Source organism: Petaurus breviceps, unplaced genomic scaffold (genome assembly GCF_028583685.1).
Source record: "Petaurus breviceps papuanus isolate PSGF00001 unplaced genomic scaffold, PetGlider_PUasm1.0 207, whole genome shotgun sequence".
Taxonomy (NCBI): domain Eukaryota; kingdom Metazoa; phylum Chordata; class Mammalia; order Diprotodontia; family Petauridae; genus Petaurus; species Petaurus breviceps.
The window spans coordinates 23,238,754-23,252,227 of NW_027185850.1; the positions used below are offsets into that span (position 1 = coordinate 23,238,754).

Below are 13,474 nucleotides of genomic sequence, written 5' to 3' on the forward strand. Positions count from 1 at the left end.
AGGGAAACCCATTTGGAGAGTGAAGCTAAGGACCAAAAAGAAGGGGGGGGTATTTGGCATTTTCAACTAGATTGGGAGAAAGAGGAGGTTTAAGGAAGAGCTGAAACCTTGACCTGGGATAGATGGGGTAGATGCTCAGACCTTAGTGTGCTTCTTACTTTTCTGACAAGGAGAAAGACAGGACAAAAATGACTGGCTGGGCATTGGTGCCCAAGATAAATAAGGAGTCAGGAAGGGAGCCCCGTGGATGATGGCAAGCCATCTGGCCCAGGTGAATGACACCCTCAGGCCTGGAAAAGCTGGCCCATCAGAGCCCAAGCTGCTGTCAGGGATCTTGAAAGGAAACAGGAAGCACCACTGGACTGGAGAGTACCAGCTTCCAAAAAAGTGAAGGAAGCCTCCAAAACTCTAGGTTAGTGAGCTTGGCCTGGGCTCCAGGTAGAATTCTCAAAAGGATCACTCATGAAATAGTTGGTGAACAGCTAGAAAAGAAAGCAGTGGTTACCAAGTGCCTTCCTGGCTTCACCAAGGACAGGTCACACCACAGTAATCTTGTTTCCTTTGACAGGATTGTTAAATGAATTACTCAAAGGAATGTTGCCAACATGGCATGCCTAGGTTTCAGCACAGCATTAAAGAGTCTCACATTATTCCTGCGGAGAAGCTGGAGAAAGGAAGTCTCAATGAGAATATAATTGGATAGATTTGTACCTGGCCAGATGGCCAAACCCAAGGAGTAGGTGCCAACAGTCCAACGCCAGCATGGAAAGAGGTTTCCAATGGGATGTCCTGGGGGTCTGTGTTTGGACCTGTGCTGGTTAATGTTTTACTTAGTGACCTGGATAAAGACAAAGATGGCAGGCTTGCCAAATTTGCAGATGGCAGACAAAGCTAGAATGGATTGTTAACACACTGGATGACAGAGTCAGCCCCAAAAACATTCTCATGAGCTAGAGTATTGGTGCCAATCTTTGTCTTTCATTTTCTGAAATTTAAGATAAACAAAAAGCCTTATATCAGAGCTCAGAAATCAATGGTACCACTGCAGGAGTGGGGGAGGCATGGTTTGACAGGAACATCCAGGAAAGGGGGCTTAGTGGGCCATACTGTGTCAGCCATGCAATGGAGCAGCTATTGGGATCTCTGACGTCATTAAAGGGAGGGCAGTTCTAGGAATTAGCCATCCTTCTGAACTGTGTTCTGGTCAGAGCCCATGTGGAGTATTGTCTTGGGCACCCCATTTTAGTAACGACGTCGATAAACTGGAGACCATGCCAAGGAAGACAAGCAGGATGGAGCCATATAAGAATCAGTTGTAAGAACAGGGAATGCTGGGGAAGGGGTGGAGGGTGTGATAGACATCTCTAAGCATCTGCAAGGTTGGCAAATGGAAGGAACCCAGAGGGCTGACTTAGGACTTAGGGATGGGAGGGAGGGGAGGACTGTAGACAGGCAGGTTTGATTTGATGTAGGTATTTGTTCTCTAGGGGAGAAAATGGTTTTCTCTTGGAAGTAGTAGGTTTATCAAGCAGAGGCTGGGCTGTCATTCACCAGGGACATGGAAGAGGGCATTCTTGTTCAGGCTTTGCCTGCTGAGGCCCATTGCAAGTCCGAGATTCCAGAATTCTCTGAACTCTGTGCAGTTCCCAAGATAGGACAGACTCCTTCAGCCCATGGCCTGGTCTCCAATCTCTCCTCTGTCCTGGGGATGCTCTCCAGATGGTCACTAACCTCCCTAAAATGTGACATCCAGAGCAAAGTACAACACTCCAAAGCTCTAAGCAGGACAAAAGATGGGAAGTCTACAATGTTCTTCACTAAGAACACTTTGCTGTGTCGCTGGGTGGTCTGCAGGCTTTGGTTGTGAGGACACCTCCCTACCTCCATGAGCAGTTTCTTTGTGCAAGGGGCAGCCAGGCTTGCCAAGAGAGAGCCTTAGCAATTGGCACCAAGAGCAGAGAATGTTCCTGAGAGCTGTCTGGAAGTGTCTTGCTCATGACTCACCTTCTGAAACCTGCACGTAATGAACACATCTCTCTGGAGGCAAGGTGGGAGTCCTGTCCTGGCAGCCGGCAATCTTTCCACAAGGACTGGCCCACCCCTTCCAGCTATGTGAGCTAGACAAGGCTGTCTTTGTTTGGGAAGCCCTGCTTGTGAGAGGGGGATGCCTGAACCCTCACCTGGGCCCTGGCTGGCCTGGAAATTCAGGATTTGAAGTGCCCAAAATGGCACTTCTCAGCCATCCCCACTCTGATAAGAAGCAGGCATGAGCTGGCACAAGCTGGCACACTGGCTTCTGGTGCCTGAGAGTTCCAGGCAAGGCTCTGGTATCTTGGAGTAGGTACCAGGTTCTAGACCCATCTCTGAACCAGCTGTGCGACTGGAGACAAGGCCCTGAACTCATGAGCCATATAAACTCATGAGCCATATAAAATGAGCCTGACCCCTGGGGCCTTTCCAAATAATAATGTTTTCCAGTGTGGAGCTGTGGATAGAGCATTGGACTTGGGGTCAGAAAAACCTGAGTTCCAATCCTGCCTGGGATGCTTATTAGCTTAGCACAGTATAGGGGTTTAATAAATATTTATCGGTTGATTTGTGACCCTAGGCAAATCATTTTATCTCTCTGACCCTAGGTGTTCTCAACTGAAAAGTGGGTGGAAGTGGACTTGGTGGGCCTTTCCAGCTCTAAATCTCCATCTGATGCTCTAAGCCTCTGAACAGGCCAGAGAGGGGCCATCTTCACCCTCCCCTCCCCACTGTTTTCCTTCTACTTCTAAGAGCCCTCTTGGAGGGCAGGCTCCATATGGTCTACCTTGGCTCAGTCCCCATTCCCAGCCTCCATTCTACCCTCAGGAAGACTGGGCAGTTTTAATATTAATGATATGACATCACACCTTTAGGAAAACAAAAACACTTTACTTAAAATAGTCAACTTGGGATGTGAAAAAGAAATACTAATACATCCTGGATAAGCCCAGCCAAGCCCTTGTGGCCCCAGGCCCACTGCTTCACCTCCCTCATCCTGAGGGAGGATAAGAGCAGGTCCCAAACCCAGCCCAGAGGTCAAACTAGGGAACAGAAGCTGGAAGGGTTGGGATAACAACTTCTCTATCACCATAGCAATGAGGCATGTTCAGGATCTGGAAATCACTGTTCTTGGATAGCCACTGGACCCTGCTCGAGGTTTGCTTGGGTCTGGAAGAACCTGGCCTTCACTGATCCCACAAGCCAGGGCCAGGAAATATCCCAACACTGCATCAGCAGCCAGTAGGCGGCCTCAGCAAGAGGAGAATGGACACGTCCAAGTGCCCTGATCCTGGCAGGATGTGGCTCACAGGGCTTTTCACTTCCCTTGCTTCCTCTTCCTCCTCTTCCTCCTCCTCCTTCTCCTTCTCCTTCTCTCTGTGCCTCTCTCCCTCTCCCACTCCTTCCATCCCTCTCCCCCTACCCCCTTTCACTGTACATTTGGACAGCTCTCCTGGGACCAGCATTTATTCCATTAGAATCCATGCTGGCACCACATTGTCACTTATTTCCCTTACTAGGGCAAGTAATGCTGTGTAACTCCCAGCAGAACCAGTAAAATGTTAGTACTGAACATGGACTTTTTCCAATATATGTTAATAACGAGGAAGATAGTCACCTTTTGTATAAAATTCAGGCTTGCAAAGCACTTTGTGTGATTTCATCACATTCTTACAGCACAAGGAAGTGGGTGCTATTATTATCTGCATTTTACAGATAGGGAAACTGAGGCAACCAATGGCTTCATGACTGGCTTAGTATACGAACTCGGATCTTCCTGACTACCTTACATGGGTATAACTCTTCACCATCAACTCATTTCAGTTCAACAAGCCTAAATCAAAAGCCTACTAATGCCACCGCAGCCTCCAAGGAGTCTACATTGTGTTGGGGGATGGGAGGGAATCTGACCTAGATACTCATAAGTTGCCTACAAGGCACAGGGACAAAAGAGAGACCTGATCAGAATGACCCAGGAGTACTGAACTGTGGAAAGGTCCTTCTGAGCTGGGAGCATCAGGGAAGGCTTGAGGCAAGAGGAGAGTCACCAGGCAGATGTGTGGACGGAGTGCCACTTACCACCTACGTGACCTTGGGGGACGCACACTTCTCTGGCCTAAAGTGAGAGTTAGGTTAGATGGCCACCTGAGTCCCTCCCAGATCGAAACCTGTCATCTAAGAGCCCATGAGATAGGTTCCTGTCCTCAAGAGCTTACAGTCCAGTGGAGGTCTTCAGTGTCTGGGTGGGCATGTGGTTCTGGGGCTAAGGTCTGAGCCTAACATCTTCCCTGGCTGACCTCCTTTCCTTTCCTTCTCCTTCCAGGAATATGTTTCCAGCAAACCTAGTGGAAGCCACCTTCAAACAGGTGAGTGGATTAGTGCTGGGATGGGATGGCGTGGGATATGAGGAAGGTAACCCAGAAGGACAATGTCACAGGACCAAATGTGACCAGACTGGGGAGCGAGCAACATTTGCACATAATGCCCATACTTCTCCCTTCATGTGACCCTTTCCCGTTGTGCATCCCCCCCACCATGAAATGTTCATGGCACCCTGGTGTGGTCACTTGATTATCCAAGGCCCAAGGCTCCAGACTTTCTCCTTCCTTACTCACTCACTCCCAACCAAAGAATTCCATCTGATCAAGGCTCTATGTTCTGCTTCCTGAGCTGGTTTTTCCGATACAGTTGTGGTTCTTCATGGACCTCAGATTCAATATCCATCAAAAGTATTTTGTTTTTATCTTCACGTCCCCGGCGCTTAGGACAGAGCCTGGAAAATACTAGACATTTAACAAATGTTTGTCGAATTAAACTGAACCATATTGGAAAGTGTGACTCGAGCAGCTAGTAAAGATAGTAAAATCTTGGGTTGTCCAACGTCTACAACAAGGGAAAAGCCAGTCTTGTCACCCTCCCTCTGGTCAGTTCACATCCAGGGGGTGTCTGCAGTTCTACTCCCCAGGCTTTTGGAGGGACACTGATGACCTGGGGCCCTTCCAAAGGCGAGTGAGCAGGACCTTGGAATGATGAGGATCAAAAAGGAACTGGAGATGAATAAGGTGGAGAACAGAAGATAGCTGTCCTCTATATCCAAATGGCTATCAAAGAGAACAGGAAACAGATTGGCTCAGAGGGAGGAACGGGGTGGGGAGAACAGAGAAGCAAGGCAGGGGAGTTACGGAGGGAAATCTCTGATCAGGAAAACCCAGAGCATCCTAAGAATCTGAGATGTCCAAAACCAGAACAAGCTTCCCATTTGGTCTCAAGCTCCCCCTCACTGGAAGTGTTCCAGCAGAGGGTGGATGATCCCTTTTGGGGGATGTGGTGTGACCCTGGGAAAGTCACTTCCCTTCTCTGGGATTCCATTTCCTTGCTTCTCTAGTGAGAATAATGATTTACATCATGTTGAAACCAACAGAGCAATTGAAAAGGACAAATGAGAGCAGGGATGAGCAAACGTGAGGGGCTAAGTATAATAAGTAATTATATTCATTAATGTGTCACTCTCATTATTAATTAATATCATTAAATATTGATTTAAAAGTCTACATTAATCATTAATTTAGAACTGGAAGGGAAATTAGCGGCCACTGAGTCCAACCCCCTCATTTTATTTATTTATTTATTTATTTATTTTAAGCAATCGGGGTTAAGTAACTTGCTCAAGGTTACACAGCCAGGTGTTTCTGGGTGTGGTGCTGAGTGTCTGAGCCCAGGATTCGATCTCCAGGTCGTCCCAACACTGGAGCTGGAACTCTTACTCGCTGAGCCACCTGGCCGCCCCTATCCAACCCCCTCATTTTAGAGATAAAGAAACTGAAGCACAGAGAGGTTAAGAGACTTGCCCAGGGTCACACAGCTAGTAAACAGCTGAGGTAGGATTTGAATCAGGTCTTCCTGCCTCTAAGGTCAGCTCTCTATCTACTACACTATGCTAAGTCTAATATGTTTTAATTATCTAATAATAGACACATATTGTGATTAATAATGATCATATCCTTTTTTTAGCCCAACCCATGATTTATTGGTATAGAAAACTCTCATTGAGGAAACTCCCCCTTACCAATTCAAATCAGCACCTGCCTTGCAGCTTTCAGGCTTAGGGAGTTGTCTGGACCACTGACAAGTCAAGTGACTTGCCCGGGTCACACAGCCAGAAGGTGTCAAAGGCACCTAGCTCTCTATCCAACATTCCATGCTGCCTCTTTATTATTATTATTATTAAGTAATAACATTTAGCATTATTATAATAACTATACAGAGCAATAATCATTCAATGACATAAACATTCATTAATTACCTACTGTATGCATAGTACTACAGCTAACAATTCTCTGACCTTCCCCTTGCTTCTACCCTGACTGCTCTCCTGGGACACGGCGGGGACGGGGATGTCATCCGACAGTACCGCACCAAGACCACCCCGATGGTCAAGTCCAACAAGGCCATGGCATCAGAGGCTACTACCCCTCAGCGGATCCTCATCTACGGGGTCCAGGAAGAGAATGGCTCCCAGGTACAGAACTTTGCCCTGGACCTCACACCTCCCCCCGAGGTGGTGTACAAGTCAGAGCCGGGCACCAGCGATGGCATGAATGTGCTGGGGATCGTCATCTTCTCAGCGACCATGGGTAGGTGCCCACCACTTGGGTTCAAGGTCACCTTTCCCTGGGGTCTTTATCTCTTGGAGACGTGATCAGGGGAGGGAGAAAACGAACCCAGCTACCATGGATCAACCATAAGTGCACCTGGCTAGGAGAAAGACAATCTGCACTGGGTCCAATTCACAGTACGACCTTGAGAGAATCACTTCTCTTCCATAAGCCTCAGTTTCCCCATCTGTAGAAGGAAGGGATTGGACTAGATCCTTGATGATGGCCTTCCCAGTTCTAATATTTTCTGTTCTAACATTCTCTGCTCCGACAGTCTATGTTCTGGGGTCCCACCCAGTGCTTACATTCTCTGTGTAGAGGCAGGAGGATATTCTTAAGAAAATCCAGGTGTCCCTCTCAGATAAAACAAAAATAGAACACACACGTAGGTACAAAAACATTTATGGTAAAGAATTGGAAACTGAGGGCATGCTCATCAGTTGGAGAAAAGATAAACAAGTCATGGTATATGAATGTGATGAAATTCTATTGTGCTGTAAGAAATGATTAAGGGGATGGTTTCAGAAAAACATGGGAAGACTTATATGAACTGATGCAAAATTAAGTGAGCAGAACCAGGAGGGCAATTTACAGAATGGTGAGAATAACATAAAAGAAAATAAATTGGAAAGACCTAAAATGTTTTTTCAAAAAAGACCTAAGATCCCCGATTGATGCAATGATCAAAGAAGATTCCAAAGGATTGCTGATGAAACACACTTACCCACCTTCTGACAGAGAGGTGGTAAGTTCAGGGTGCAAAATGAGGCAAATATCATTGGGTCAATGAAGAAATTTGTTTTGCTTGACCATACATATTATTTGTTATTGTTTACTGGGTTTTGTCCAGTTGGGAAGCGATATGTAACTGCTTGTTAATGGAAAAATAGGAAAGCAAAATAAAATTTAATTTAAAAAAAATCCCTCTCACCTCCTTAAGGAAGGATGGCAGAATTCCCTCATATGTGACCTTCTTACACACCAACTTAAGACAGAGGAGGACTTCCTTCTGTCATTGAGACGTGTCCTCGGCAAGTCCGGGTTTCACTGAGTTAACCTCCATCACCTTGTTGCTGATGATGTTAATTTAGCCTGCCCTCGAATTTGAATTTAAAAAGGAGAGTGGGATGGGGCTGGATCAACCAGTCAATCAGCAAGCATTTTAAGCAACTGTTGTGTGCTAGGCATACTACAGCTATATATAGAATGAAAACAATTCACAAGTTGTAATGTAATGCCAAGGAAAGGCAACTTCCCAGGTTCAAAATACCAGCATAGGTGCTCTCTATTTTATTCAGTGACAAACCCAGAACAGAGAAGATCAAAACATGACATCATTCAAAATACAGCATTTACTAAGCGTGATTAAATAATCTCCAAGTACTACCCCACCCCAGGATTTTCCAATCATTCAATCAATTACAAAGTCCCTGTTCCAAATACTTCTCCACCCCAGGCTATACCTTAATTAAGTCCACCACAAAGCCCCTCTTCTCAAATGGAGATTAGTTTCCAAACATAAGTAAACTACATTCATTTGTTCAACCACAGAACACAAAAAGGTCAAAAGTTCCCCACCCCTGGATCACAATTGAATCTACCCCAGAGTTACATCAAGTTTAAACACAGCACTTAATACCCAAATGGAGGTCTTTTCTTCATCTTGACACGAGGCAAGTTCTCAGCAATCTTAGTTCCTGGGGAGACAAGGCTTAGCAAGGCCATAAGATACATTGCCAGTCCCTTCATGAATTTATCCTCTGTCTGTAGAACAGTCCTAGAACCCCTGAACACATTAGCAAAGCCCTCTCCCAGGATTTCTGTAAACATACAACAAGAAAATCCTTCTTCAGGGCTTCTGAACCAACAGAAAGGCTCCCAGACCCCTGCAACAACAGCACTGTCCTTCACCAGTGGACAGTATTCACTCTGTCTGCAGGACAGTCTCAGACCCCTGCAACAACAGCACTGTCCCTCACCAGTGGACAGTATTCACTCTCTGTCTGCAGGACAGTCTCAGGGCTTCTTAACCAAATGCCAGGTTCCAGGACTTCTTCAACAGGACAGTCTTTCACCAGTGGACAAATCTGGCAAGATAACATCAAAACAGACAGACAAAGTACCAGCAAAACAGCCATGTCTCCTCAGTCCTTGGCAGCTCAGGGGGCAGGTCTCAAAAGTCCAGGGCAATTCAAAGCGACCACCAGCAATTCTCTTAGCCCCTCTCTCTCCCCACGAGGTGCTGCTTCCAAAAAGATCTTCCGCCTCTCTCTAGTGTCTCTCCAAATCTACATCACCAGCTCCTCCCAGTTCAGGACTTTCTTTTCACATCAACAAGCCCATCCCACAGGTGGGATTAACAAACTCTGGGTTTTAACACAATCAATTTGAAAACCAAGCCAATACAGGGGAATCTTTAATTGCCATTACTATCACACAAGTATATGAGGAGCTGATATTCAAAGTTGGGGATGAGGGGTGGGGGTAGACAGAAGAGGAAAGCAGAGCTGAAGAGAACTGGGGGAACAGCCCAAACATACAGATCTGGATGAATAGGAGTGAAGCTTGTGAGATAAAATGGTCCTGGGGAGAATGGGCTCAAGCTTAGAGGGCACATGTAGCCAAAGCATAAACTCAGGGTTCCTGGTTACTAGGAGTTCTTTTCTCCCTTTGTGGAGTCTTCATGAAACTCCCTTTAGGTATCACTCTTTCCTGGGCTCCAAAGATCAATGCCCTTGGGGAGTCCTAAAGCTATCTTTCCTTGGTGTGTTAAGTTTTTCTTTGGCATTTCTCTCAGTTCCTGAGGCAGATGCTGCCATTAGCCACTGCTGCATGAAAATACTTACTGATGCTGATGGGAAGTCAGATCTTCTGAGTTCACCTGGTCAGTGCAGGGAGGGTCAAGGAGAGAAAAAGATGAAATTCTCTCTTCAACACCATCCCCCCAAAAGGGCAACTTTCTCTTAGAAGTCTTCACCATTAGATTCAACAAATACCCAATTGGATTGTTACTAGAATGTGTGATTCTGAACTTACTTTCTGTTTTTTCCATAGCCCTACAAGATATTACTATTTCTATTAAACCAATCATACGATATTTCCTTGTGACATAATTTGTTTTTAATCCAATGACCCAAAGCCCTTATGATTCTTTCAAATTAATTAAGAACTTATGCATGCCTCCTTTACTTTTGATTGGTTGGTTGGTTCAATAGATGTTTGGGCCTTCAGTGACTAATTGGGGTAGGAGTAGGCACCCACTTTTATGCTGGGATGCAATTGATATGGCCCAAATGACTTGAAAAGGATTCATAATTATATCAATAGGTGCAGAGAAAGTCTTTGACAAAGTATAGACTCATGTATGCTAAAAACCCAGCAAGGCAGAGAAATAGAGGAGTCATTTTGATACGATAAAAAATAAACATCTAAACCCCAAATCCAGTACTATCTGCAGTGAGGATACACTAGACTTTCCCAGTAGAAACAGTAGTAAAGCAAGCATGTCCATTTCCCCCATTGTATTTGACATAATTCTAAAAATTCTAACAATAACAATGAAATAAGAGAAATTAAAGGTATAAACATAGACAAATATAATCTTACTGGCTGATGACATGATAGTGTATTTTTAAAACCCCAGAAAATCAATAAAAAATTAATTGGAATGAGTAAGTGCTTCATTAAAATTTCAAGGTACAAAATAAACCCAAACAATTAATAGCATTTCTATATATAAATCGGAAAATCTAGAAAAAACCAATAGGAAGGAAGTCCCAGTGAAAATAACTACAGGATGCATAAAGTATCTAGGAATCACTCTACCAAGGAAACTCTTTAGAGAAACAAAGAACAACTTAAATAATTGGAAGGATAGTCAGTAATGATGGCTGGACGTGCTGATGCAATAAGAATGATAATACTTCAACTAGTTTATAGATGTAGTGCTATATTAAACTTACCAAAGAGATACTTTCTAAAACTCGACAAGATAATAACAAAATAAAAGGTCTAGGATCCTGGGTTCTCAATAATTTAAAAAGCAAAAATGAAGGAGAAATAGCACTTCCAGACATCAGATCATACAATAAAGCAGTCATCATCAACACTTTCCTGCACTAGTTTTAACAAAATCCCAAAACACCAGAAAAGCAGATGAGTTGAACAGACTGAACAAGAAAGAATCATAAATAACTGACTTCAATAACTCAGCGCTCAGTAAACCTGAGAATATTAATTACTAGGAGAAGAGCTCTCTATTTGACAACAACTGCTGAGAAAACCAGAAAGCAGTTTGGCAGACATCAAATTTAAACCAACATCCTACACCATATACCACAATAAACACAAAATTGACATGTTATCTGACTATTAAAGATCACACTAAAAAAAAAGGTAATCACATTAAGGTCCTTTCATAGCTATTGCTTGGAGAATCCTTGACTTGAAAAAAAGATAAAGGGACATTTTCACGAAAGAAAAATAGTTTTGATTTCATGAAATTAAAAAACTTTTGCATGGACAAAATCAACACTACTCAGATAACAAGAGAAGTGTCCCTGGGAATGTCTTTGCCCAAATACCTCTGATAAGAACCTGATTGCCAAGGTATATAGGAGATCAATACAAATGAAAATAAAAGGACAAGAATGAATAAGTAAATGGACGAAGGATATGAATAGTTTTCAAAAGGAGAAAAGAAAGATTTCTCCAAATTACTATTAAGAGAAATATAAAATATAAAGAGAAATATAAATCAAAACAACCCTGAAATTTACCTCACACTCAGATAATTGGCGAAGAGGACGAAAGTGGGGAACAATTACCATGGGAGGGGTTTTGGAAAGACAGACACACTAATACTGTTAGAGGATCTATGAATTGGTCCAACTGCAAAAAGCAAGGTGAAAATCACGCTATGAAGAGTGTAATCAAAACACCCACAACCTTTGAACCAGAGATTCTGCAGCCTGACATAGATCCCAAGGAGGTCAACGACAAAAAGCAAAGCCCTCACATAGGCCACAATATTTATAGCAGCACTTTCTGTAGTAGCAAAGAATGGACACAAAAGCAGTGGTCACCAATTTGGGAATGTCTAATCAGACCGTGGAATGTGAAAGTAACGGAAATTAACTCTCTGTAAGAAACAATGACCATGAAGAGAAGAGTGGGAAGATTTTTGAACTGATGAAAAGTGAAATAGAGAAAACCAGGAAAAACAATATACCCAGTGATTGCAACAATATAAATGGAAAGAACCACAAAGCCCAAGCTAAGCACTGTGTAATCACAATGATTAGACTTGGCCCTGAAAAAAGAAAGCAATATATACTTCCCTCCTGTCTCTGAAGAGGTGGGAGATTGTGTATGTGGATCATTGCACATGCAGTGAGACTTGATTGAATCATTGATCCATTTTGCTGAAGCTGCTTCAACCCTTCTTCCCTTTTTATTCTTTATTACAAGGCATGGTTTTCTAGATGGAAGAGGAGGGAGGGATAGGTTTGGAAATAAGGTGATGTAAAAAGCAGAAGAAATTAATAAAAAATCTTAATTTACATACTCTCCCCCCCAAAAAAGAAGATAATTCATAGAACTCAAAGTTGTCCTTTAAAGGAAGAGGGCAAGACCTGGTGCATAGTAAGCATTTAATAAATGTTTGTCATCTATTGACTTGGTAATCAGCCATCATACTCAGGAAACTTGCCTATATGGATCATGGCCGATGAACAGAGAAGTAATGCTGTGGTTCCAGTGAGTTGGTACAGGGGATAGAGATGTGAGTGAGGGGGCCCTTCAGACGTGGGTCTCTAGAGAGATTGAAACATGGGTGAAAGGTGCAGCCGGTACAGGAGCCAGCTGTCCAAGACAAGGAGGGTGATGATCTCACTGACCTCCAAGGCAGTCAGACCCCATGTGGAGTATTGAGCTCAATTCTGAGCACCTCAGTTTAGAAGGGACATTACTAAGTTTGAGAAAATCAAGGGCGATGAGAAGATCAGAGTTCATGTTGTTGGTGGTATCTGAATTTTCATTTTGAAAAGGAGAAGTCACCAGTGGTAGGAAGAGGAGACAAGCTATCAGTCTTTTAAAAAGTGAAGGGATGTCATGTGGAAGAGAGATTAGCTTCATTCTGGTTGGCCTTAGAGGACAGAACCAGGAGCTTTGGGGGAAAATTATAGAGAGGGACATTTAGACTTGATATTGAGGATAACATTCTAATAAGGAGAACTATTCCAGAAAGGGATGGGCTGCCCCAAGAGGTTTAAAACTCATTAATCCAATGCCAGCTAAAATGATTATTATTAGTGTTTGCATGTGTGTCATATTGCTACATTCATGGATGCCTGTGTCCACTGCAGGGATCATGCTGGGACGCATGGGAGACAGCGGAGCTCCCCTGGTCAGCTTCTGCCAGTGCCTAAATGAGTCTGTTATGAAGATCGTGGCTGTGGCTGTGTGGTGAGTGTGCAGGCACTGGGGTCACGCATTCTCAATAGAGTTCACCTCCCTAGGTCACTTTACAGTCTGAAAAATACTTTCCTTACAATAACCATCTAACGGAAGGAGTGCAGGGATTATCATCGCCATCTTAAACTGGTTCAGAGAGAAAAAGGGCTCTGTCCAGAGTCACACTTTGAATGAATGTCAGGAACAGAAACATGGCAAAGTGGACAGAGCACAGGACATGGAGTTAAGCGAGATAGCCTCACCACCATCACCTTCATCACCATCATCACCACCACCATCATCATCACCACCATCACCTTCATCACCATCATCATCAT

General features: G+C 43.9%; 1 protein-coding gene across 2 annotated transcripts in view; it reads left to right on the forward strand.

Annotated features, from left to right (window-relative positions):
* LOC138164818 (excitatory amino acid transporter 5) overlaps positions 1-13,474 on the forward strand; it is an 84,805-nt gene that overhangs the window by 63,377 nt on the left and 7,954 nt on the right. For both annotated transcript variants that reach the window (XM_069092748.1, XM_069092749.1), the window contains exons 4-6: positions 4,352-4,394; positions 6,437-6,662; positions 13,049-13,148. In XM_069092748.1, the coding sequence (XP_068948849.1) occupies positions 4,352-4,394; positions 6,437-6,662; positions 13,049-13,148 (369 nt within the window). The remainder of the gene's footprint in view (positions 1-4,351; positions 4,395-6,436; positions 6,663-13,048; positions 13,149-13,474) is intronic.